Source organism: Scyliorhinus canicula, chromosome 1, assembly GCF_902713615.1.
Source record: "Scyliorhinus canicula chromosome 1, sScyCan1.1, whole genome shotgun sequence".
Taxonomy (NCBI): Eukaryota; Metazoa; Chordata; class Chondrichthyes; order Carcharhiniformes; family Scyliorhinidae; genus Scyliorhinus; species Scyliorhinus canicula.
The window spans coordinates 102,739,788-102,765,950 of record NC_052146.1 but is presented as its reverse complement, the minus strand read 5'-3'; the positions used below and the strand labels follow the sequence as shown (position 1 = coordinate 102,765,950).

Below are 26,163 nucleotides of genomic sequence, written 5' to 3'. Positions count from 1 at the left end.
TTAACGAATTTCGCTAAGCCCGCGCGCCAAAGTTAGCGACGGCTGATGCATATGATGACATCAGCCGCGCATGCGCGGATTGGACGTCTCCAACCCACGCATGCGCGGATGACGTCATCCACGCATATGCATCAGACCCGTGCATGCGCGGTCCGTAATGCCCCTCAGCCGCCCCGCGGACTGATCCAGCGGGGCGGCGGAGTAACAAAGAGTGCGCGGGGTAAGTACCCGCTGCCCGCGATCGGAACCCACCGATCGCGGGCCCATGCCACCCTTGGCACGGCCATGGTGCGGCCGTGCCAATCGGTGGCATGGTTGTGCAGAACGGCACTTTGGCGGCGTTTTCACAAACTTGTATAGCAGGTGTATTCAAATTCGTGAAAACGGCCGTAAAGGCCTTGGAAATCGGCCCATCGGCCAGGGGAGAATCGCTGCTCGCTGTAAAAAAATGGCAAGCAGCGATTTGTGTCGCGGGGCGGGCGTGGGGGGAGAATAGTGGGAGGGCGTCGGACCAGCGTTTCTGTAAATATTTGCGCCGCCCGCTATTCTCCGTCCCGTCGTGAGTGCGGGGAATCGTAAAGGCTGCCGTGAAACTGGTCGTGTTTCACGGCAGCCTCCGCGCCCCCTCCCGGGACCCGATTCACTCCTCCGGTCGGGGCTAGCATCGCGGCCCCGGGAAGAACGGCAGCGCGGGCTTAGCGAACGTTCGCTAAGCCCGGCCGCCAAAACTCACGGCGGCTGACGCGCACGACGACGTCAGCCGCGCATGCGCGGGTTGGACGGCTCCAACCCGCGCATGCGCGGATGACGTCATCACGCATATGCGTCAACCCGCGCATGCGCGGTCCATCATGCCCCTCAGCCACCCCGCGGACTTATCCAGCGGGGCAGCAGAGGGACAAAGAGTGCGCGGGAATCGGACCCGCTGCCCGTGATCGGTGCCCACCGATCGCGGGCCCATGCCACCCTTGGCACGTCCGTGCTGCGGCCGTGCCAATCGGTGGCATGGTTGGGCAGATCGGCACTTTGCGGCCGTTTCCATGAACGGTGAGAGCAGGTGTGTTTTTAGTTCGTAAAAACTGCCGTAAAGGCCTTGGAAATTGGCCCATCGGCCAGGGGAGAATCGTGTTGGGGGGCGGCCGCGGGTGGGGGGGGGGGGGGGGGGAGAATAGCGGGAGGGCGTCGGACCAGCGTGGCCGTAAAAATTTGCGCCGCCCGCTATTCTCCGACGCGTTGTGAGTCCAGAGAATCGCGCCCCATATTTTTTGTGAAATGTAGAGCAGGGTGTGGCGCTGATCTTGTGTTGGTGGTGCTAACTGGGTTGATTTTAGCACTTGTTTAAAAACCATGACAATGCAGACGGAATCAATCATGCACATTCCAGGCAAACATTGGCTCCTTAACGGACCTATAATCTTCTTCCGGCTAAACTAGGATTTGACCTTCAATAGATTATTTTATGGATGACTCAACCCCTCAGTACATTTCCATCCTCGAGATGTCTGACTAGAAACCGCTGCCAACGCATATATGAACTTTGCCCGCAAGTTTTGAAGTTGGGAAATGCAAATACCGAACATCACCGGGATTTTTTCTAAAGAAACGGGGCCTCAAGGACATTATGCAGGGCTGTGGGGGCGGGAGAAATTAATTTGCAATCTCTTTCAGAGTTGGCACAGCTGGATGGACCGAATTGCCTCCGCTCTGTACCGTTCTATTGATTTCCATTACGATGTTCTTGTTCTAACATGCAACATTATGCAAGTGGGTCTGTGATGTTAGCACAACCGCAGCATCAACCGGATGCTTCTGCAGATTACAGGACATTTGATTTGAGCAACCTTAACTTTCCGATGAATTAAACCAGTCTAGGAAAAAAAAAACTGATTAAACCAGGGGAGATCTGCACTCAGTGCTAATAACATCCCTTATTCCAATTATATTTCATTAATATTGAATGCTTCCCGCGATCTTTTTCTATTGGTGCAGACCGTGCTGCTTTCGATTCGATTTTCAGGAGTTTGCTTCAGGAACCGTCTTCATTCTGAACCTTGCCAAGCTTTTTTTTGGTAAAACGATGAACGTGACCCATCTTTGAAAGATCTCCATATCTGTTCAAAACATCTGCGCCTGGAAATGGGCGCGCCATTTGCATGATGTGCCTCGCACGTTTTGCGAAAACACAAACAGCCCTGATAAAAGATTGCTAGAAAACAATGTGAAGTAAACCCTGGAAGCAGACAGTGTGTTGGAAAAGAAAATGCACCGGTCCGAACAACCTGTGAGCCTTTCGAGGCTTCCAGCAGTGTTCCCGGTATTTTCTGGTACTGTTTCAGACTCTCGGAATCTGCAGGTTTTAATGTGCCAGCAAAATGTGGGCATGGCAGAGAACCGGTTAACGACATCACTGCAAGGCCTGATTTCCTTGCAACTCAGTTTGAAAACTATGATAAACTTCAGGCACTCAAGGCCTCGTTGTTCCCTGGGGCCGGGTAGCGCTGGATGGAAGATCCTCTCCTCCCTGGTAATTCTGCCCCGGCGCCAGCCCAACAGCAGCAATGTCCCGGGCGGTTTGATTGACATCTCCCAGGGCGGAGATTCGAACGCCATGTATCCAATACAGGCGAGCGACCAATCGGCTGAGTCGACTGGGCGGGGGTTTCCCCTCCCCGCCCCATCCAACGTTACAGAGCACGGTTGCCAGAGTAACGATTGTGACGCATTAAAGGGGGCGGGAGGGGAAGCGGCGCGATATGCGTGTGGGTATAAGAAGGGTACTCCGGACCGGCACCGTGTTCAGTCCGCCGCTTCCAGGTTATAAGAGGTTGGCTGCCTGGTGCCAGTTTGAAAGGGATTAATTCCGGACAAGACATCCCATTCCAATTCCATTCCGGCTGGCTCGACTGCTTCCTGTGGATTGATACTAACATGGCCGTGACTGAAACCGCAAGCGATTTTACCTATTCCAAAATGAGAGGCATCGTAGTGTTCCTAACTGGTACGTTACACGTTGGGGGTAGCACGGTAACATAGTGGTTAGCACAGTTGCTTCACTGCTCCAGGGTCCACATTCATTCCTGGTTTGGGTGACTGTGTGGAGTATGCATGTTCTCCCGGTGTCTGGGTTTCCACTGGGTGTTCCAGTTACCTTCCACAGTCCAAAGCTGGTGGATTGCCTGTTCTAATTGCCATTAGTGTCCAAAAAAAGGTTATGTGGGGCTACTGGGTTATGGGGATAATGGGGATAATGCTCTTCCCAAGTGTTGGTGCAGACTTGATGGGCTGAATGGCCTCCTTCTGCACTGTAAATTCTATGAAATAAGTGCACGGCAGTGTTTAAATAAAGGTACTAGTGACAGGGAGTCCACGCAACACTTGCCGCTTGATCATGCTGGGTTGAGCATAGAATCAGAAACTGACAGAACTGACCACTTCAGGTTTGAATGAGATTTCTTATTGAACAAGAGAGTGACAATGAATGAGGGTGGAAGTGTCCTGAGACATTAGTTGGTCAGGTCCTGCCTCAAAATTGATGATTACTTTTAAGCAAATGCATTATAATTTGTGGATTAAATTTTAATCACACTGGTTAAGTCTAAAACTGCATGTGACTTGACTGGAATGTGTTGTAGATCCTCCAGGACTCTGAATGAAATGAATTGGCATATTTATTTGCGTAAGTGTGTAATGAACATTCCTTTCTCTATACCCTAGGCTTTATAGCCTAAATGACAACCTCAGCAGGGTGGTGTTGAAGTTTAATATTTTAAAAACATTGGAAGAATATAAGCTTGTTTCATGTTGAGTTTAATGAACATTTTGAATCTTTTCCAGCTTTTATAAAGCAACGTAAAATTGGCTTGAATGACTTCATACAAAAGTTGGTCTCCAATCCACAGATTTGTCAGCAGTAAGTGGTTTTATTAGTTATAATTTCAGATCATTGTTAAGCATGAAATCCTTACGTTGCTCACTGTTCATAGTTAAGACTAGGTTTAAGTAGTTGATGTGGCCTGTCTTGTGAATGAGGGCCTCACATGCCCTCTTCAGGCAGGCATGAGTAACCAACCTCATGGCATTTTTTTCAAAGAAGAGTAGGGGAGTTTTTTCCCTGATTTCCTGGCCAACATTTGTCCTGGTGTCAACATCACAACAGATTATTTGGTCATTATCGCCCCGTTATTTGTGGGAGCTTTGTGTGTGCAAATTGGCTCCTTTGCAACAATGCCTGCACTTCAAATGATTCTGTTGGCTGCAAAGCACTTTGGGATCGAGATTGTGAAAACTGCTATGAATGTAAGTTTTTAACATGTTAATCTTGGAGCATGCAATAAAACGGAGTGAACTGTTAAATCAAATTAATAAGTTTGGTGTTTTGGCCATGCTTAATGCAGTTTCTTTTGAACATATTGAATCGGAGAAACTAGAGGTTGAGAAATAGCACCACCCCTAGGTGGTTACTTTGAATTGACCCAAAAACCAAACTTGAAACAGAATTTGTCAGTATTGTTTGTTTGCATGAAGGCCTCTTGTTTTGCATTTGATATAAAATATTTTGGTTAGTTATGCTTGGTTATTAATGGGTCCTATTATGTTTTGGATTAAATCAAATAATTACTCCATATATTTTCAGCCCAGATGTCTGTGTTTTCTTACAAATGGACCAAAACCAGCCAGATGAAACAGAAGCTTATTGTAACTACAGAGTGAGTAACTGCCTTACCTTTTTTTTGAAGTACCGTCATGTCATCTGAATTGCAAATTTAACAATTAGCACTTTATTTTGCTGCAGACAAGTCTTGGTTCTGAAGAATTTGACCTTTCTACATCTTGCAGGTAAGAGAGAACAATTTTGATATGTGTTGAAAAATTATGTTCGTTAACTTGAATTGGCTCAGCTAGTACACATTTTCATAAAGATCAAAAGGTAATAGCTTCAAATCCAACTCCTGAATTTGAGCTCAGAATCTAGATTGACCATACCCCAAAGGAGTGTGGCATTGTCAGAGGTGTGTATCTTTGATGGGGAGGTAAAATTCCTGTTTAAGGGTTCAGGACATTGATGATGTGATGGGATAATTTAAGGGCGGAACTGGAGCTTGTGGTGTCGTTAATATATTCCTCCATCAAATACCATACCTGGCTGTTGGTGACTGTCGTTTGGGGGGATTTTGCCAGCATGAAGTCCTTTTATATGAAGGATAAGATTGTATCTAATATTGATTCTTCCTGCTTCTAAAATTATTTTTTTTTCATCAATATAGTTTGAAGCCTTCAGACTTTGACTATCTTCGAATAATTGGAAAAGGCAGCTTTGGAAAGGTTAGTGTGTTATAGGCCAGGGTGCAGAGAACCCCAAAGTGACCATGGAGTTCACCTGACCCACAACTTTTAACAGATTGTGGTATGGGGAACACACGGCCCACTCTACAGGTGTGGTACAACAGAAATGGAAAAGTATATTTTAAAGCAAAACAATGTTTATTCTATGAACTCAAGTTAACCTTGTTAAAACAAACCGTGAACATCTCCGCAACCATTAATTCAAATACAACACTAAGTAATGAGTACGCTGTCCTTTTAACATCCAGAAGACTTACAAAAAACATAACCTTTAACAGAAGCACATGGGTAAAGTCCCTACTCGGAACATTAATAATTCTGAATTTACCAAATGATCAAGAGACAGTCTTTTTATGGCAGAGAGAACAGCTGTTTTGTCTGGCTTCAGCTCCAACACTGAAAACAAAACCAAAAAAGCACAGACACACCCAAGCTTTTCTCAAAGTGAAACTAAAAAGCAGAGCCAGAGCTCCGTTCCACCCACACACTCTGACATCACTGCAGTAACATGAGCAGCCAAACATTTCTTAAAGCAACATTCTCATGACCAGAGCAAAATTCAGTTTGCCAGATTTACCAATGTCAACAGATACAGTTGATAAACCACCATTAATGTTAATTTGCTGAGTTTCAGTCATTTGAATTTGCACTTAACAGTAGGCAGATTAAAGCATTGTCATAGAAAGACATTGTTTGTGTAAATATAATCAAGTGCAATTTAAGAATGTACACATCATTGATTCTAGGTACTTCTTGCCAAGCACAAAGAAACTGAGAAATATTTTGCGGTAAAGGTTTTGCAGAAGAAGATGATTCTGAAGAAGAAAGAGGTGAGCTTTGCAATTTCATCATTTCGAATGAGGTCGAAGCAACAAATAAACATGAGGGGTGGTAGGGATCTGCTACAGAAACCGCCCCCTTTTCTGGGTGAAGGTGTTTTAGAATAAACCTACAAGGTTTGATCACCATAGAATGACAAGAGTGAAACTTTTATTTCGTGCTCTGTTCCTCAATTTTAAATGAGGTAAGCAACAGTAGTGAGGTCTCAGCTTTGAGGGCGATGAAGCTACAATGCATGTTCCCTGGTGGCTATTGAAAGAATGTCTGAGACCTGTTCCTTGGGTGTGGCTGACATGTCTCGTTGAAATTCCCACTGTTAAAACAGTGCAACTGAGATAAGCAGAAACCTTGGTAGTTCTTGTCCCAAGTATCTATTGGAATTCTATGTACTGTTTCAAAATCTGGCTAAATGTTGTTTTTTCTTCTCAGCAAAAACATATCATGGCTGAGCGCAGTGTCCTCCTGAAAAATATGAAGCACCCTTTCCTAGTAGGGCTCCACTACTCCTTTCAAACTACAGACAAACTCTACTTTGTCCTGGATTATGTGAATGGCGGTGAAGTAAGTAGCTTTTACAAAAGTCTTTCATGTTAACTTTAGTACCATCCAAAATAGTCCTTGGTATCCCACTCGCCTAATTCCTGTGAATTGGAGGAATAACCAATACAATGATACAGGTTGAAATCCCAGGTTTTGATGTCTGATAACATACTAACTTGGTCTAAGCCATTGGTTGCAACTGGTGTCATTGCCCAGCTGTCTAACTGACAACTCCTGAGTTTTTGGGAATTTCCAGCAGCCAGATTCCAGTTACTGTAATTTCCTCTGTGGATGGCATCTTAACCATTGATAAACATTTTTCTGTTGTTAGAGTCAAACGTTTTTGTGTTGACGCTGGATGTGATAGTGCGCAACTTTAAACTAGATAGCATCTGAGTGTGTACTTGTTGAACCATTTCAAAATCCTTGCTTTGGCCAGTAAATATTCTGTTTCGTTTGAAGCAGGCATTTGCGCTTTGCTCAATTTTCCGATTTGAGCACTGCATAGTTTTGTGAAGAAACGTTCCCTTTCTTCCCAATCTCTGTTAGCAGATTTCAGTCAGAACAGTGGGCAGGCTCAGTTTTTGCAACAGTGCTCCATTAGGAACAGGCAAACCTGTCTGCTTCAGCCAGAAGTAAATATTTTCTAAAGTATGGTGATCGTATGAGGTTATCCTTGGGGATAACCTATTGCTTAGAGTCACAGGTGGAATGGTTATTTGGGTAACTATTGGTGACCTCCTTTGAGTGTAGCAGAGGGAAGGGATGAGGAAAAAGTTGATTTGGGAAACAAAATATGCTTATTCAAATCTAAATATTTATTCTTATAATTCCAGTGCAATTGAAAATCTGTGGGATGCCATTATAAAATACTGGCATGATTACTGACCCATTCGAACCACTGTAGCAAAAGTAGCCAATCATGGTAAATGTTTGGAAGATGAAACCTTTTTTTCCTTTTTTTTTTTGGTGTTCTTCAGTTGTTCTACCACCTTCAGCGTGAGCATGTGTTCCTGGAGCCCAGAGCAAGATTCTATGCTGCAGAGATTGCCAGTGCACTAGGCTACCTCCATGCCCTGCACATTGTTTACAGGTATGTGACTAAAAGCAGCCAACACTGTCAGTTTACACAAAGGCTCTGAGTGATTGTACATCCATAACAATACTTGTGATTAGTTAGCTGTAAGAAACGGCTAATCCTAAAATGCATACAAGTGTGAGGGTGCATGCAGGCCACATTATACAATGGAAAAGAGATTATATTACATACAAATTTTCGAATCCGCCTCCAAAGTGAACGAGTTTAAAGGTTTCAGTTTTTAAGTCGTATTGGTAGTTTGAACCATAGCACAGAACAGGCCCTTCGGCCCTTGATGTTGTGCCGAGCAATGATCACCCTACTCAAACCCACATATCCACCCTATACCGTAACCCAACAACCCCCCCTCCTTTAACCTTACTTTTTAGGACGCTACGGGCAATTTAGCATGGCCAATCCACCTAACCCGCACATCTTTGGACTGTGGGAGGAAACCGGAGCACCCGGAGGAAACCCACGCACACACTGGGAGGACGTGCAGACTCCGCACACAAGATGGATCACAAGATGAATTTGGAGGAAGAGAGTCATTCAGATCCGTTCAACATGGATTTATGATGCTCCCTCCCCTTCACAGAATTGGGCAATTTGCACCAAACCTGCTCCATCAGCAACATTGGTTTTAACACCCAGTCTGCTCCTTGCATTCCTCTGTGAATGGGGAGGGTGCAGGGAAAAAATCCTTTTTTTTTTCAAATTTAGAGCACCCAATTCTTTTTATTTCCAAATTAAGGGGCAATTTAGTGTAGTCAAACCACCTAACCTACACATCTTTGGGTGGTGGGGGTTGTCGTAGTATGACTAGGGGTATTACCATACCTGGGAGTGTGACCTGCCATTGGTGCAGAGAACACGCTGCCCATTGGCCCAGGTATGTCATTTGCCTCTCAGCCAATTGGCTGTGAGGAAGGTAGCTCCGCCTACGAGGCTGGGTATAAGAGCCCGTGTTCCACGGCAGCCAGCCATTATTCTGTACATCTGCTGCCGGGTCATTTCTTGCGTATTAAAGCCTATTGTTCGGACTTTATCTGCGTTTCGTGTCCATTGATTGTGCATCGGGGTGAAACCCACGCAGACACTGGGGCGAATGTGCAAACTCCACATGGACAGTGACCCAGGGCCGGGATTCAAACCTGGGTCCTCAGCGCTGTAGGCTGCAGTGCTGACCACTGCACCATGTGCCCCCCTTAGTTTGAAACTGTGCCACCTATCTTCTGCTGCAGTTTAACTTGCAGGAGCATCTGTTATTTAAAATGTACTGCCTTGCATGTTCAGTCCTTTCTGCTGCCAATGGTCAACGTGAGTCGTTTTACTCCTATTTAAAAGTGCTATATAAACAAAGATGTGGCTGCCAGCATTGGACTGGGGTGAGCACAGTAAGAAGTCTTGCCTGAGCAAGGAGCAGTGCTCTGAAAGCTAGTGATTTGAACAAACCTGTTGGACTCTAACCTGGTGTTGTAAGACTTCTTACTATATAAACAAAGGTTGTTTTATCCCCATGATGTCCTGACTTAGATTTTCCACTCCCATCAACTAGCCATACTAGTGTCTGCTTTAATTGTATCTCATTACATACAAACTGTTGTTGTAAGATACTAAACATGTATTTTTCTTTTCATGCAGAGACTTAAAGCCTGAAAATATCCTCCTGGACTCTCAGGGTCACATTGTGCTAACGGACTTTGGCTTGTGCAAAGAAGGAGTGGAACCAAATGGGACCACCTCCACGTTTTGTGGTACCCCAGAGGTAAATGCCGGAACCTCCTTCTGATTATGTGGCATTGAAGGTTTGGCGACAGTATCCTCGATGACATGCTTTGCTGCATTAATCCCTGAGGACACCAGTTATGTACAAAGTCCTGTGGGGAAGATGCCCTCTATCTGTCTTTGTAAATGTTGCACCAGACCACCCCGTGCGCCCTGCATTACAGATTTGGATATCTGTTTAATGGAGAACCTTCTCCACAGCACAGAAATGTCTTCATTTCTCCCATGATGCTATGTTGGGGCAGGGAGTTGTTGACTTCTTCATCTGCTGTAGTTTTGGGAGAGATTACATTAAAAGTCTTTGCAAAGACAATCGGGTGATCCCACCTTGATAGAAATCCCCCATTCTTACTTGACACTCCACTACAAACAACAAAAATGGGAAGTCCTATGTTCACAAAGTTGTGTAGCAACCAGATAGAACAGCCTTTCTTTCCAGTTTGCCTGATGGGAGCCAACGTCCATGAAATAATCGACAATTAACTGAGAACCCCTCTGTGGGCTGAGTTAGAGAGCCTATGTGTTCTGGAGCTTTTGACTCAAATGTGAAAGATGCTCGTAGGGGCTGTTCAGCTTAGACAGCTACAATGTCAATGACTCATTCAATCCCTGTGCCAGCAATGGTAGTTCATGCATGCCTGCCTTCAATATGGAGGTATTTGGCCCATGCTTGATGTAGAGTGGTGCCCTCTGATTATATAAACTATGATCTCTCTCTAAAATGGGGTGGCAAGTAACAGTTGCCCCACACAAGTGCCAGACAATGACTATCTCCATAAAAGAGAGAATCTAACCATCATACCTTGACATTGTGACCATCGCTGAATCGCTACTAGCAACATCCTGGGGGTTACCATAGAACAGAAACTGAACTGGACTAGTCATATAAATGCTGTAGCTACAAGAACAAGTTGGAGGCTAGGACTCCTGCCGTGAGTAACTCTCTTCCTGACTCCCCAAAGCCGAAGAACAAGTCTTGTGATGGAATACACTTTACTCCCTGGGTGAGTGCAGCTCCAACAATCCATATTGAGGAAGCCTGACACCATCCAGAACATGACTGCCCACTTAATTGGCACCCCTTCTACTTGCACTCCACCACTGAACAGTAGCAGCTTTTTACCATCTACAAGATGCACTGCAGGAATTCACCAAAGCTCCTTGGGCAGTGCCTTCCAAACTACCAACTATTCTCATCTAGAGAGACCAGGGCCGCAGCCACATGGGGACACCACCAGCAAGTTCCCATCCAAAGTCACATATCATCCTGACTTGGAAATATATTGCTGTTCCTTCATTGTCACTGGGTCAAAATCCTGGAACTCCTTCCCTAACAGCACTGAATGTACCTACATCACAGACTGCAGAGGTCCACTACCTGCTCAAGAGTAATTAATGCTGTCTGAGCCAGCAATGACCACGTCCTGTAAATGAATAATAAAAACAGAGAGATATCTATAGGCCCCCATGGACTCTAGCTAATTACCACGTATACTCTGTGGGAATTCCTGACTGTTGGAAGTGGAGTCAGGGCTTGTGCCTGAGTTGCATGTTGTTGAAGAGCATGCGCTGGGATAGGAATGCATCACTGACAGCAATATGTATCATAAAAATCGGGGACGATCAATGTGTATTGTAAACTAATCCACCACCTGATGTCGGGGCAATGAGTACATCTCAATTTTCCTCAAATCAAAATGACATGCGATGAAGCACTTAACATAAATGCAGCACACTACATCTTGCAAATGTATCTAATATAAATGTTTGTCTTTCAGTATTTGGCCCCAGAAGTGTTAGAGAAGCAAGCCTATGATCGAACAGTTGATTGGTGGTGCCTAGGATCTGTGCTGTATGAAATGCTGTATGGATTGGTAGGTAAATCATGTAACTGATCATGCCAAAGACCAAATGGACTTTGATATATTTGCTATGCAGTGATGAATTTTTAAAAATTCCTTTCAGAATCCTGAATTCCAACAAGGAAAAAGGTGCTTTGATTAGTGGTAACACTCTCCTTTTAAGCCAGCTGTGCATGGGCTTAAGCCCAATTTCAGAGATATGAGCACGTAATCTAAGCTGGTAAATCACTAAAATTCTGAGGGAGTATTTCTGTCTAATACCAACTTTCAGATGGAAAGGTAAACCATGGGCCTGCGTGCCTTATCGGATGGGCATAAAATATACCAAGCACGCTGTGGCGAATAACAGGTAGTCTCCCACTCTTTGGCCGGCTGCAACCATGATCCCCTTTATCATGGGGATCAGCCATCAGCACTCTGGAAAGGCATCCAATCAAGTATTTAAAACTGTTTGTATTATTTGGCCCCTTCACCTTTTACCTCTGTGGGAATGCTATCATTTTTTTTTTATAAATTTAGATTACCCAATTATTTTTTTCCAATTAAGGGGCAATTTAGCGTGGCCAATCCACTTACTCTGCACATTTTTGGGTTGTGGGGGCGAAACCCACGCAGACACGGGGAGAATGTGCAAACTCCACACAGACAGTGAGCCAGGATCGAACCTGGGACCTCAGTGCCGTCAGGCGGTTGTGCTAACCACTAGGCCACCGTGCTGCCCCATGGGAATGCTATCATGAAGCAAAAACCTAAAATACCTACCAAAAATCAATCTAGTTTGTGCTCTACTATTTTGAGTCCCTTGGTATTAAAAATAGATGTCCATGGACAGCTCAAATTGGATAGATAAAATATACCAAAATACTTTTTTACAGAGGAGTTGAGCAGGATGAGAATGTTTTTAAAATAAATTAAAGTACCCAATTATTTTTCCAATTGGGGGCAATTAGTGTGACCAATCCACCTACCCTGCACATCTCTTTGGGCTGTGGGGGTGAGACCCACACAGACTTGGGGAAAATTGTGCAAACTCCTCACAGACAGTGACCCTGAGGGTAGGATTGAACCTGGGTCCCCGATGCTGAGGCAGCAGAGCTGACCATGGTGCCACCGTGCTGCCCAGTGTGAGTGGTTAAGCAAACTGGTTCTTGGGAGGTTTTTAAAGATCAGGAAAGTGGTGGTAAGGCAAGGAGGTTTGTGAAGAGAGACCCAGAGTCTGGGGTTGTGGTGACTGAAGACGACACCACTGATGGTGGAGTAACAAGGGAACATGTACAGTAGACTCAGTCCATAAAGTGAATGCTGGGGTTATTGGGTAGATCAAGGCCAGTGTTTCAAAGTTGATATTTTAAGGAGGAACGGTTGGACGAGCTAGGCTTGTATCTGCTAGAGTTTAGAGTAGTAAGGTGATTGTATTGAAACATGCACGATCCTGAGGAGTCTTCACGATGAATGTGGAAAGGATGTTTCCTCTTTTTTTCATCAGGCAACCCCTTATTTTAAGAATGACTAGGCGTTTTGTTTTGAGGATCATAAATCTTTAGAACTCTTCCTCAAAAGGGTGCCGGAAGCAGAACCTTTAAATATTTTTAAGGAAGCGTTCGATTCCAAATTAACAAGGGGGTGAAGAGTGAAAGGTTATCGGGGGTAGGCAGGAATGTGTAGTTGGGGTTCCAATCAGATCTGCTGTGATCTTGGCGAATCAGGAGTGGCCTGCTCCTGATTCATATAAGGGTACAGGCAGAATAGCTGCATTGCATTAGATTTTATAAGATTACATTAGGAGAGTAAAACATTCCTTTGTTTTAAAACAAAAAAAATTGATGCTGCCTACCCAAATCCATGTTTTGTTTTCTTTGATGCTTTGGTTTCCAAAGCTGGTTGTGAATCTGCATGCACACTGGGTTCGAAACCAATCCTTTCTCTTGCAGCCCCCATTTTACAGCCGAAACACAGCAGAAATGTACAACAACATCCTGAACAGGCCACTGCAGCTCAAACCATATGTTTCAAATTCTGCCCAGGAACTCTTAGAGGGTCTGCTTCAAAAAGACAGAGTGCAGCGACTGGGGGCCAAGAATGACTTTGTAAGTATATCAAAGGCAGGATTCTGTCTTGATAAACTTTAACTCCAAACCATTTCATAACACCATTCCGATGCAAGGCAACATTTACGCAATTAGTTACACTATGCTAACATGTATCTCTACCGGTGACAGAAATTGTATTCCCCACTTTACTTGGTTGCCTACTCCTAATTATGTGACAAATCATTCCCATTTTAAGCCACTACTCTACCCATGGTGTTACTGTGCAAGTTTCTATTGCAACATTCATACACTGGAGTTTCTATTATATATTTAGCTTGCCAGCTTATTTATGCCATGCTCCCCTACTTTGCTGAAGGCATTGCCTCTTTATTTTTTCTGCGATTATGGTTCTGTAACTGCCAAGCATTCGGCAGCATCTCGTCCAAGGATTCAACTAGGGGCTGGTTTAGCACAGTGGGCTATATAGCTGGCTTGCAATGCAGAACAATGCCAGTGGCACAGGTTCAATTCCCGTACCGGCCTCCCCGAACAGGTGCTGGAATTTGGCAACTCGGGGCTTTTCACAGATAATTTGAGTTGTGACAAGTTGTTATTGTTATCATCTACTTGTGAATGAGCGGAGAGTAAAGACCTGCAGAGCATCACACAACCAAAACCAATTGCCCAGCTATTGACAGGATAAACTGTGATTCATGGGTAACATTTTGTAATTGTGCTTTTATTTCCTTCCACAGTTGGAGTTGAAGTTCCATTCTTTCTTTTCACCAATTAACTGGGATGATCTTATGGCTAAGAAAATCGCCCCTCCTTTTGTTCCCACAGTGGTGAGTAGAATCGCTGTAATTTTGGAAAATATTTGACTGGGGGTTGGGGTGGGGGGGGGGGGGAGATAATTCAGCTTTTTACTTCCCTTGTTTCTCGATGCTTTTCTCCAGTAGTTATTAAAACACTTGGCACAACATTTCTCTTGTTCATTACACTGTTCCCCTCATTCACATGGATAATTCCTCTTAACACGAGACTCTGTTCCACTAATGGATTTGACTGTACAGTTCACAAAGGGCTGGTTCTTGGAATGTGGCTGCTGTTGTGTCCAATTAATCTTCTCCCGATCTTTCAAATGTGACAAACTTTCATAGTCATTACCAGCTCTCCCCAAAATGATTTTTTTTAATGTCTGAACTTAAACAGCAAGTGTTGTTACGGGGGTTGGGATTGGTGAGGGATGTGGATGTCGAAGAGAGTAGGACTGATGGGCAGGTCTAATCCATTACTATCCAATGTTGACACATTGTCCTGCCGAATTCCAGTTAAAGGCCCTGCAGAGTTTTTGATTAATTGTTTACACCTTGTTAATTGTACTTGTCCATTTTAAAAAGCCTCTTGCTGATGTTGGCCTAAATCAAGCGGTTTGATTCAGCTGCTCACATCTTATAATGCAATTATCTTGGCAAATGCATCCAGAATCTAGTCACTAACACTTAGCACAAGTTACTTAGTGAGACTTTGGGCGTGATTCTCTGCTGCCCACGACGGGTCGGAGAATAGCGGGAGGGCCTTCCCATCATATTTCACGGGCTCCCGCTATCCCCCCCCCCCCCCCCCCCCCCCCCCCCCCCCCCGGCTGCCCCCGACACGAATCGATGCTCGCCGTTTTTTACGGCGAACAGCGATTCTCCGCAGGCTGATGGCCCGAATACCGCAGAGTTTACGGCCGTTTTCACGGCCGCGATCACACCTGCTTTCAGCGTTCGTGAAAACGGCCGCAAAGTGCCCGTCCCGGACAACCATGGCACCATGTGTGCGTGGGTTTCCTCCGGGTGCTCCGGTTTCCTCCCACAGTCCAAAGATGTGCAGGTTAGGTGGATTGGCCATGCTAAATTGCCCGTAGTGTCCTAATAGTAAGGTTAAGGGGGGAGTTGTTGGGTTACGGGTATAGAGTGGATACGTGGGTTTGAGCAGGGTGATCATTGCTTGGCACAACATCGAGGGCCGAAGGGCCTGTGCTGTACTGTTCTATGTTCTATGATTGGCACAGCCGCACCACGGCCGTGGCATGGGCCTGCGATCGGTGGGCACCGATAGCAGGTCCGATACCCGCGCACTATTTGTTCTTCCGCCGCCCCGCAGGATCAGTCTGCGGGGCGGCTGAGGGGCATGATGGCCCGCGCATGCGTGGGTTTTGACGTGTCTGCGTGATTACGTCATCTGCGCATGCACGGCTGACGTCATTGTGCGCGGACTTGGCGACGGTCGCTAAGCCCACGATGCCGTGCTTCACGGGGCCCCGCTGCTAGCCCCGCCCGGGGGGGAGAATCTGGTCCCGGGAGGGGGCGCGGAGGCTGCCGTGAAACACGGCCAGTTTCACGGCAGCCTTTACGACTCGCCGCATTTGCTTTTTGGTAAGCATATTGTATGGTTATTTATTTTGGTTATACTGAATACAGCATGTTTGCTGTAAGTTAATGATATTGGGTTTTATGCGATTTTCTGATGGGTTACACAGTGAAGCAGATTCACCCACTGAGGAGATGCGCTTGGGCAGAACAAACAAAATAAGGAAATACATGGTGAATGGCGTCACCCCGGGAAGCACAAGAGTGTCGGAGGGATATTGGTGTGAATGTATACCAGTATCTTAAGTTAGCAGAGCAGGTGGATACAGTGGTAAAGAAGGCAGATGGAATACTTACCTTTAATACTTGCCAGTATAGGGTTGAAGAGCAGGAAGGGTATACTTGAACTGTAAAATGTTAATTAGGCCACAGCTAGACCAGAAGACATAGGAGCAGAATTAGGCCACTTGGCTCATCAAGTCTGCTACACCATTCAATCATGGTTGATAATTTTTCTCATTCCTCCCCCCCCCCCCCCCCCCCATTTCCGGCCTTCTCCCATAACCCCTTATCCCCATATTAATCAAGAACCTAATCTATCTGTCTCAAAGACACTCGGTGATTTGGCCTCCACAGCTTTCTGCGGCAAGGAGTTCCACAGATTCACCACCCTCTGGCTGAAGAAATTCCTCCTCACCTCTGTTTTAAAGGATCATCCCTTTAGTCTGACGTGGTGTCCTCTGGTTCTAGTTACAGACCCAGAGTCCTCGGCCGTTCCTCATAAGACAAGCTTTTCACTCCAGGGATCATTCTTGTGAACGTCAACATCCTTCCTTGGATACAGGGCCCAAAACTGCTCACAATACTCCAAATGGGGTCTGCTCTGATCAGAGTGTTATACAGTCTCAGAAGTACATCCCTGGTCTTGTATTCCAGCTCTCTCAAACTGAATGCTAACTGAACCTGCACATTAACCTTGGGAGACTCCTGAATAAGGACTCCCAAGTCCCTTTTTGTTCTTCTGATTTCCAAAGCATTTCCCCATTTAGAAAATAATCTGTGCCTCCATTCTTCCTTCCAAAGTCTCCGATGTGGCACCTTGTCAAAGGCCTTCTGGAAATCTAAATAAATCATGTCCACTGGTTCTCCCTTGTCTAACTGCCTTGTTACGTCCTCAAAAGAATTCTTAAACAGATTTGTCAGGTATGACCTCCCCATGACTAAGCCATGCTAACTCAGTCCTGTTTTATCATGCACTTCCAAGTACTCCGCGATCTCATCTGTAATAATGGACTCTAAATTCTTACCAATGACCAAGTCAGTCAGACTAACCGGCCTATAATTTCCTGTCTTTTGCCTCCCTCCCTTGAACAGAAAGGGCCTAGATGAGTATTGTGTGCAGTCCTGAAATCCACATTATAGCACGGATGTGATATGACCAGAAAGGGTGCAGAGGAGGTTGACCAGGATGTTGCCTGGCCTGGCGAGTTTTGGCTCTGAGATCAGATAGACTTGGGTTGTTTTCTTTGCAGCAGAGGAGATGGGGGGGGGGGGGGGGGATGGGGGGATGGGGGGGGGGGGATGTGGGTGGGGGGGGGGGGGGGGGGGGGGGATTTTGACAGGAGCATATGAAATGGGCCGAGTAAGGCTTTTTCTGTGCTTTAGATGTCTATGGCTCTGTTATCACAATGAATGGCACAAATTTAAATGTGCAAAACACTGATAGTGCAGGGTGTCACTGTAGTGAAGTTTGAATATTCTTTGAAAAGACTGCTTCTTCTTAGTTCTGGGCATTGGATGCAGAGTTCCCACTATTTTAAAACTAGTGTTTTTAAAATGATGTGACGGTGATCATTATCCATTCGCATGAATGCCAATTTTTAACATTGCTGATTGTAGTGTTTTGAAGGCTGTTTTATTCATGACGAGAAATCCACAACCTCGCCAAAGAGAAACATCTTTTCCAATTAAGGGTCAATTTAGCATGGCCAATCCACCTACTCTGCACATCTTTGGGTTGTGGGGTTGAGACCCACGCAGACACTGGGAGAATGTGTAAACTCCACAGACCGAGGCTAGGATCAAACTCTGGTTGTCAGTGCCGTGAGTAGCAGTGCTAACCACAGTGCCACCGTGCTGCCCATTAGCCGGGACATTCTGACAATGTCAGGATTATTAATGAAAGAACCATTTTCTCATTTGCAAGGAGTTCCAGTATTTTTCATGATAGTTTCTGGCTTTGGTAGCTACACAAGTAGAGCACTGTCAGTGCTACCCTGTTATACTGACCATCAAATTGCATTCATGTGAACACCTATTATAAATGGGGTGGAATGTACCAGGAATGCATTCCAGAAATGCAGTGGATGTTTTCAGTGGACTTTTATTGCTCCATACCAAAAAACAATTTCTGTACAGTCAAACAGAGCATCTACTGTGAAACTAAATTTTAATGTCCACCTCCATGCCAGGTTTGGTGGTGGGGTATTTAATCGGGTTTGAGGGTGCTAGGTGGATCCCCTACTACTTTCTTCTACCCTCTGCCCCAATTTGAGTCCGTAGTGGGGAGGTTCATGGGTGGCCTTTCTGCCCTACCGGCGATTGGAGTCCATTATTGGAAAATGAAGCTCACTGAAAGGTCTCCTCCTGCTGCTGCTGGTGTTCACTCAACAGTGGGCAGTGCGACTCGACATGCTTGGAGCCTGAATTGCAGGCACCCGGCTGGGATGTCATTTTTATTCAAAGGCTCAGTTCCTGAGACTCCCAACATTGGGAGACAGGGGTCTGCAGAGATCCTCCTGCCATCACTCATGTGTTCCTTCTGTGATGCTGGGTCTTGGGTGGGTGCATTACTGGCAGCAGCCACCACGTCCCTGGTGGTGCTACTGAGAAGTTGAAGAGTTGTTGGCCCCGATTGACTGCCAGCTCATAGATGGGACTTGATCCCATGGAATTCCTGCTGCTGCCCTGGTTTAAGTGCCTGATTGGCACTTGATGTGGCAGGCATTCCCAAGATGCAGTGTGGAGCTCCTGCCAGCTATCCAGCAAGCGTCAATACCCTCATTGCCTGCATTATGTGTGGGCTAATTCTCCCTTGATGGTATTCTGGATTGTTACACTCAATCATCAATTCCGTATCCTTGGTATTAGCTATTGCCTGGATAAATAATGCATCTCTTGCTTGCCTGTGTAGATGGTTCATGGCTTTAATCTTTCTGTCTCTGCGGCCCAGATTCATGATTTTCTCGGGTATATTTTTCCATTTTCAACGTTAGACTTTCTAATGTGTAACGTCAAAGTAAAATTGCCGCCATCAACAGAATTCCATATGAATATATTGGTGCATGGTGCTTCATTGCAAAATATTTTATTGTGGCAAAATTCCATCTTGATAGTTTCTATATTTATTTTGTCTTTCATAGTCCGGACCCACAGATTTGCAACATTTCGACCCAGAGTTTACCCAGCAACCAGTTCCAACTTCTATTGCAAGTTCGCCTGAAGATTTTCTGATTACTGCGAGTGCCCGTGAGGCAGCCGAAGCTTTCCTTGGATTCTCCTATGTTCCTCCTGTAGATGATACCTGCCTATAATAAATTAGGTGGACTATTCTGCCCTGTATTTAAATAGCAAAGAACAGATGAGGTAAAAACCCTCTGTCCTGCCCATTGTGCACCTTGCTGCATGAGAGTTGTCCTCTCCGTCTCTGGTTGAAGAGAAATTCTCTGTAAAAGTGAATGTCTTCCTATTTCAGATGCCACTATTCATCAACCTAATCAGTGAAAGGATCCCATTTGACTCTGCTCTAATATGACAATGTTTGAATTCTGTGCACATTCACAATGTCCCTTCAGTTTGCCCATTCTATGCAAGAGGGGGTCTCGTGGATGACTGTCCACCTGAAATATATCACTGCTAAGGCACTTACTTCAGAGTGACTCGTGATAGGTCAACTCCATCCCAGCAGCAAAGTGTGCCAAACATCATCCTAACAAAATTCTACATTGCAACTGAATCACTAGCTCCAGGTTTTTAGTTTTAAAACAGTGAAAACCTGTTCATACTCTGTTTGAGAAGGAAGTGCCACTACCATTTGCCAGAAGATTTTTTAAGAAAAAGAACATTACCCACTTTTGTCCAATCCACAAGCTTGTCCTCAGTTGGCAGAAAAATATGCTACAGTCCACACCAGAACTGATTAATTATTACCGTCTAAAGTCTTTAATGAAGTGCGTAATGAGCAAGTGCAATCAGGACCATTTGCAATTTGAATTTTATACCAACAGACGTAAGACTTTTGTATTTTTTTGTGTGAATGTATCTTGCTGTTTATGACAGACAGACATGGAAAATGTTGTCGGTGTTGTATGGACCAAAGACCTTGCTTTTGTTTCTTCGTTTTGAAGAGTAACTGTGTTTCAAGGTGCTGGTTGAACAGCAATTACTATTACCTGTTAATCTGACCCATTGCAGAAATACTAACTATCGAGTTCTAGTTCTTTTAGATGAATATTGTGAACTAAATTATTCATTATTCTCCAGATTTCTCAATACAACAATGTATCTGTACACCAATCATGAATTTCTGCTCAAGTCCAAGAAGCCTGGAAGTAGGGTCAGCAGGGCAACACCAAGCCTAAAGAAAGAGGCAATAAAATAATAACTGGGTTAGGTTTTAAAATTTGCCTGTAGGAAGAGGAAACGATTTTGGTAGGAAAGGAAAGCTAGTTGAGTCCCCAGTATTGAATTTCTGGGAATGGGGGTGGGCAGGGTGACTAAAGGAAGAGATCTTCATTAAATTTGTGTGTATGTGAGGGGGGGGGGGGGGGGGGGGAGAAAGAGGTGGAAAGAAAAGAAAGGACCATCCTTGTGGGATGTGCTGGTGTCGTGGCGGTGATGCTAGCCCAGACTGCTGGTGTGCCACTGACTGATGACATTGCAATTTGGAAGTTGGAGTATGGAATACCCCAAGGGTTAAATAACTGCTGTACTGATATTTCTTTCATATTTGGAAGATCCTATTTAATTTTTCTTTTATTTATATGTTGTAAACAAAAGACGATCCTTGTAAATGAGGTGAGACAGAACAATGGTTGTGGTACATATCTTTGAGACTGCAATATATTTTTATAAATCCGAGGAGTACTAAATTTGACAGCCAAGTTCTGGACTTGCCTCGTGAGGCTTAACAGGCTTCAATGCTATTGCTGGATCGATGTGATCTAAAAGTGTTGTCACCAGAGCTTCTATGATATGTGATGGTGACGTATAGTGATTTTTGGAACTGTATACAAACACCCAGTCACTTTTGGAAAGAGCTATATAATGCCATGCTGAAATATTCGCAATGGGAACTGTTTGAATTAAAATATCACTCCATGTTTAAAATGTTGCAGCCAATTTCCCCATGGCATATTGGCTCCAGTGTGCTTAAGTGAGTCTGGTATTGGAGTGCCAATTAATGGGGATGAGTTGACCTGTGTAGAAATCATTCACCGTGAAAGTCTGCAATTTTCAGGACACAAGTGAACTTTTCCTCACCCTCCCTGAGGTTATTGAGTGTATTGAGGTTAGTTTTTGTGCACATGGGTTTGTGAGAACCTGCCTAAGAATTTAATATGAAGAAACATGAGTGAAAGCCTGTGCATGACTTATGAGTTGTGTATGTACATATGTAAAATTTGGAGATCTAGATAACTGCATATATATATGATACAAGATGAGGCCATCTGTATCAATGTTTTGACTTCTAATTGCAACATTTCTAATTTTAATGTAATGGTTTATAATTGAGAACTTTTCAGAGCACCAATAAACTGAATGCTTATTACAGCAAAGATTAGCTTTTGTTTCTTTTCTCCCTTTGTGGGGTGAGGCTTTTTTTTGCCAGGATGAAGGTGACTTGCACACTGCTAGAGTATCGGGCACAGGTGAATGATGTGTAGCTGATGATCACATATCAGTTGCATGTTCATTGAGTGGAACCCCTATCTTTGACTTTTTTCTTTTATTTTCCAGAAAAAAGGGGAGGGTAGACCCCCCCCCCCCACCCAGTCTCTTGTCACCCCACATTCTTCATTTCTTCCGCCCCACCCCTTTTGGTTCCTCTTCTATCTTGGTGTTTTTTAAAAAAAATAAAAAATCTTATTGGGTTACTCCTCGTTGCTGGCCTCGAACAGGTTCTGGAGCCTTCCTCTGACCCTTGGATGGCATACTTAATCTTCAAGTGGAGAAGTTCCGAGAGGTCAGCGAGCCAGTCTGCAGCTGTGGGTGGTGCTGCCAATTGGCAGCCGAGCAGGATTCTCCGGCGTGTGATTTAGAGAAGTGAAAGCGAGGGCGTTGGCTCCCTTCCTCATGTGTAGCTCTGGCTGCTCCAATACCCCAAAGATTGCCGCTATTGGGCATGGGTTCACCCTCACCCCCACAACCTTTGACATTGCCTTGGAAAAGGCTGCCCAGAACCCAGCAAGTTTGGGACGAGCCCAAAATATGTGGGTGGGGTTGGTCGGGCCCCTCTGCCACCATTCACATTTGCCCTCCACCTCCGGGAAGAACCTGCTCATTCGGGTTCTGGTCAGGTGTGCTCTGTGCTCTTTGAGCTGCATTAGGCTTAGTCTTGCTCAGGAGGAGGTGGAGCTCGCCCTGCTCAGTGCTTTGCTCCAGAGTCCCCATACTACCTCTGTCCTCAGTTCGAACTCCCATTTCTGTCTGGTCTCGTCCACTGGTGTTAGAGCACTGTCTGTATATTTTCCCCCACCCTTCTCGCTGCTTGTGCCTATCAGGTGATCTGGGAGTGTGGTTTCTGGGGCCCCGGGATACCCTACTGTCTCTGCGGAGGATGTATTTTATTTGGAGGTGTCTCAGTTCCTGTCCTTTTGCTAGTTTCCACTTTTGCGTCAGCTCGTCCAGTGTTGCCAGTAGAAGCTCCCGACCGTCAGTGTGCCCCTGTCCCGCCTCCACCTTTTTGAAGGTGGTACCCAGCATGATTTGGGGGGAATCTGCGATTACCTGCTCCTCTCTCCTATCGCTCTCTCTCGCGTGCTTGGGGTAGTTGCAGGAGGGGGTGCATACAGTTGGGGTTGGGCCTAAAGACTCCATTTTCCACGACATAGCTGAGGATGGCTAGTCAGGTTGTGCGGAAAATGCATTTCTCCTTGTTATAAGCAAGGTTGAGGGATTGGGCGGTTTGGAGAAACTGAAGGTTGGCGTTGTGGTCGTGGCCGCAAATGGTGATGTTGTCCAAGTACGAAATGTGGCCCGCAGCCCGTATTGGTTCACCATTTGGTCCATCGCTCTTTGAAAGACCGAGACCCCGTAGGTGACACCGAAGGGGACCCGGAGGAAGTGTAGAGGCGGTCCTCTGGGCGGATTGGGAGCTGGTGGTATGTGGACTTCAGATCTACCGTGGAGAACACCCGGTAGTGTTCAATCTGATTCACCATGTCCGCTATCCGGGGGAGGCGGTATGCCTCGAGGAGCGTGTACCGGTTTATGGTCTGGCTGTAGTCTACAACCATCCGGTTCTTCTCCCCAGTCCTGACGACCACCACCTGGGCTCTCCAGGGGCTATTACTGGCCTCGATAATCCCCTCCCTCAAGGTGGCTGTTACGCTCCTCCTCCCTCAAGAGCCTCGGACTTGATAAAAGTCCTGTCCTGGATACTGTACCGCCTGCTCCTGGTGTCGACGGGTTCACAGTCGGGGATGAGGTTCGTAAAGAGCGGGGGAGGGTCGACACCAGGAGCAGGCGGGGGTAAGGGTAAGGGGTTGAGGCTCTGAAACGCTACTTCTAGGGAGGTGGCTAGTTTTACCATGTCGTCTTTTTTTAACAAATACAAAATCAATCCCCTTAACAATAACAACAATCTCATCCTTCCACCACCCCAAACAACGGCCCACCTGTCAATATATGCATCCAATAAAACAAACCCTCCCACGGTGGAAACAAAAAACAAAGGAGAAAAAGAAAAAGGAGTCCGGGACCGCCCATGGTCACCATAGAGTCCACCCCCCCCCCCCAAACTCAACGCCATCCAACCTCTGAAAGAGTACCGTACATGGTACCCAAGAGATGTAAACACCCCCCCCCCCCCAACTCCTCCCCTCCACTGCCTCTTGTAAAACTCCTCCCCCCAACCTCAGTTCCTTCCCACCAACTTTCCACCCCGGCTAGACCCCTCGGACTCTGTTCTGCCAGGCTCCGATGGCCGCAGTCCCTCCCGCCACCTCACTCCCATTCACCTGGCCGGTTTAAACAGGCCAGCGCGGAGGTCCCCGCCCGGGTCCCTTTCCCCCTTGCCCGACCCTAGGAAAGCCCAGAAATCCCCTTTTAGCACACAAACCCCGCATATCCACCTACACCCCAAAGAGCCCTCACTTTGAGTGAGAGTTCCATCACTTCCCTTGTCCAAATATATACAACATTGGCTCTTTTAGCCCATACACCCGCACGCAGTGAAACAAAAAGGTAGAAAATACAGTCGTGAGGTTACATCAGCACATGGCCATTTCTCAATTTCTCTGTTCTGCCACAGTCCTTCTGCCTTCGCAAATTCCTCCGCTGCTTCTGCCGTTCCAAAATAAAAGTCCTCGAGCTTGTAAGTCACCCTCTGCTTTGCTGGATATACAATGCTGCACTGCACCTTGCTAATGTACAGTGCCCTCTTCACCCAGTTGAAAGCAGCCCGACTCCTCGCCAGCTCCACGGTAAAGTCCTGGTATACACGTATACCAGCTCCAGCCCGCTGCACCACCCGCTTCTGCTTGGCCCAGCACCGAACCTTCTCCTTCACATTGTACCTACGGAAGCACAGAGTCACTACCCTTGGCGGCTCACTCGCCTTTGGTACAGGCCTCCACGACCGATGAGCCCGATCCAGTTCATATCGGGAGGGATCCTCCCCCTCCCGCAAGTTTCGCCAGCATTGCGGCAAAATACTCAGTCGTCTCGGCCCTTCATCTCCTTCGGGCAGCCCCACAATCCTCAAATTCTGTCGCCTGGATCTATTTTCCAGGTCTTCCATTTTTCCTTGCAGATCATTGTTATTCTCCATCACCTTCCGCATCTCCTTCCCCATCGAGGTAGGTTGATCACCGTGCTGCAATAATGTCTCCTCCATTTCCCTCAGCTCCTCCCCTTGCTCCCGCACCTCCGGAACTGCACTCGCCACCGCCTTCGTTACCGGGGAAATCGCCTCCTCCACCAGCACACTCAAAACCTCCCTCATCTCCTTCCTCATTGTCTCCATGTATTTTGTAAACTGCCTTTCGAATTCCACAGCCATCACCTTAGTTATTTCTTCAGCCGTAAGCAATGCGGCCTCCCCTGGTGCTCCAGCCTCCATTTACCTTGGTGATCCAGCGGTGACCTTTCCACTCCCCGACAGACCTTCAGCAGTTTTTTTAACGGCTGTTTTTTTGCTCACCCTCAACATTTTCCTTTATTGTGCCTTCACTGTGCCTCCTCTGTGCCTTCTCCCTGCTTTTGCCGCCTCCGTGGACCCTGGGACCGGGCTTAAAGCCTCGAAAATGCCGCTCCCGAACGGGAGCCCTCCATTGCGCGGCTGCCTCCCGCCTGCCGTCAACGGAGGTCTTTACCGTCTCTTCTAGGTCGAGGGCGCCCTTCTCGAGCAGACGCTGTCTGAGGTAGTTGGACCGGACTCCAGCCACATAGGCGTCCCGGATGGAGAGTTCCATTTGTAATTTTAACAATTTTAAACATCGAATTTCAAACAAAACCACAACCATATAACTAACAAACCCCCCGAACACAAACCCCAGCCAACATGGCTTACAAGAACAGTGCCACCTTCCCCAACCACCCCTGCCCTTACTTGCCTCTCCCATGCCTCCCCATCCCCCCACCCCGCTGACAGCTTTATTTTTCTCAAATAAGTTGATGAATGGCTGCCACCTGCGAGCAAACCCCTGCAACGAACCCTACCAGACAAATTAAATTTTCTCAAATCTGAGAAAGCCGCCATGTCGCTAACCCGCACCCCCTAGTAAGTCCCTCCACTCTAGTAAGGTCCATCTCCAGGCCACCAGGAAGGCAAAGGCCAGGATGTCGGACTCTCTCAACCCCTGGGCTTCCAGCTCTTCCCACATTTGCTTCACCTCCCCTATTGATGCGCTATCAATTGCACTTAAAGACTCGAATCGGTACAAGAGAGGCTTTATTACAGTGAGATGTTTATCCTTCGACTGCAGCTGGTAGAATGGCAGCTCAGGAGATCTCATGCATATTTATACAGCTCGCTGTGAGCGGAGCGAGCCGGCATGGGCCACCGACAAACCTGTAATACAGGTACTGCTGTACATCCCCTA

The 26,163-nt window shown here is 46.2% G+C and overlaps 1 protein-coding gene across 1 annotated transcript; it reads left to right on the top strand.

The window, feature by feature from the left end:
• The first annotated feature begins 2,775 nt into the window (after nucleotides 1–2,775).
• Nucleotides 2,776–21,675, top strand: si:ch211-195b13.1 (STKc_SGK domain-containing protein). Its single transcript, XM_038796496.1, has 13 exons — nucleotides 2,776–2,998; nucleotides 3,835–3,910; nucleotides 4,634–4,706; nucleotides 4,793–4,836; nucleotides 5,265–5,322; nucleotides 6,090–6,173; nucleotides 6,613–6,744; nucleotides 7,704–7,816; nucleotides 9,446–9,569; nucleotides 11,368–11,463; nucleotides 13,383–13,538; nucleotides 14,237–14,326; nucleotides 19,261–21,675. The coding sequence occupies exons 1-13, from the start codon at nucleotides 2,929–2,931 to the stop codon at nucleotides 19,429–19,431; spliced, it is 1,287 nt and encodes a 428-aa protein (XP_038652424.1). The 5' UTR covers nucleotides 2,776–2,928; the 3' UTR covers nucleotides 19,432–21,675.
• Nucleotides 21,676–26,163: the final 4,488 nt, after the last annotated feature.

Coding starts and splice junctions, on each gene's coding strand:
- si:ch211-195b13.1 (XM_038796496.1), top strand. CDS start 2,929: ATGGCCGTGACTGAAACCGCAAGCGATTTTACCTATTCCAAAATGAGA. Junction 6,174..6,612: donor TGATTCTGAAGAAGAAAGAG/GTGAGCTTTGCA, acceptor TTTTCTTCTCAG/CAAAAACATATCATGGCTGA. Junction 6,745..7,703: donor ATTATGTGAATGGCGGTGAA/GTAAGTAGCTTT, acceptor GGTGTTCTTCAG/TTGTTCTACCACCTTCAGCG.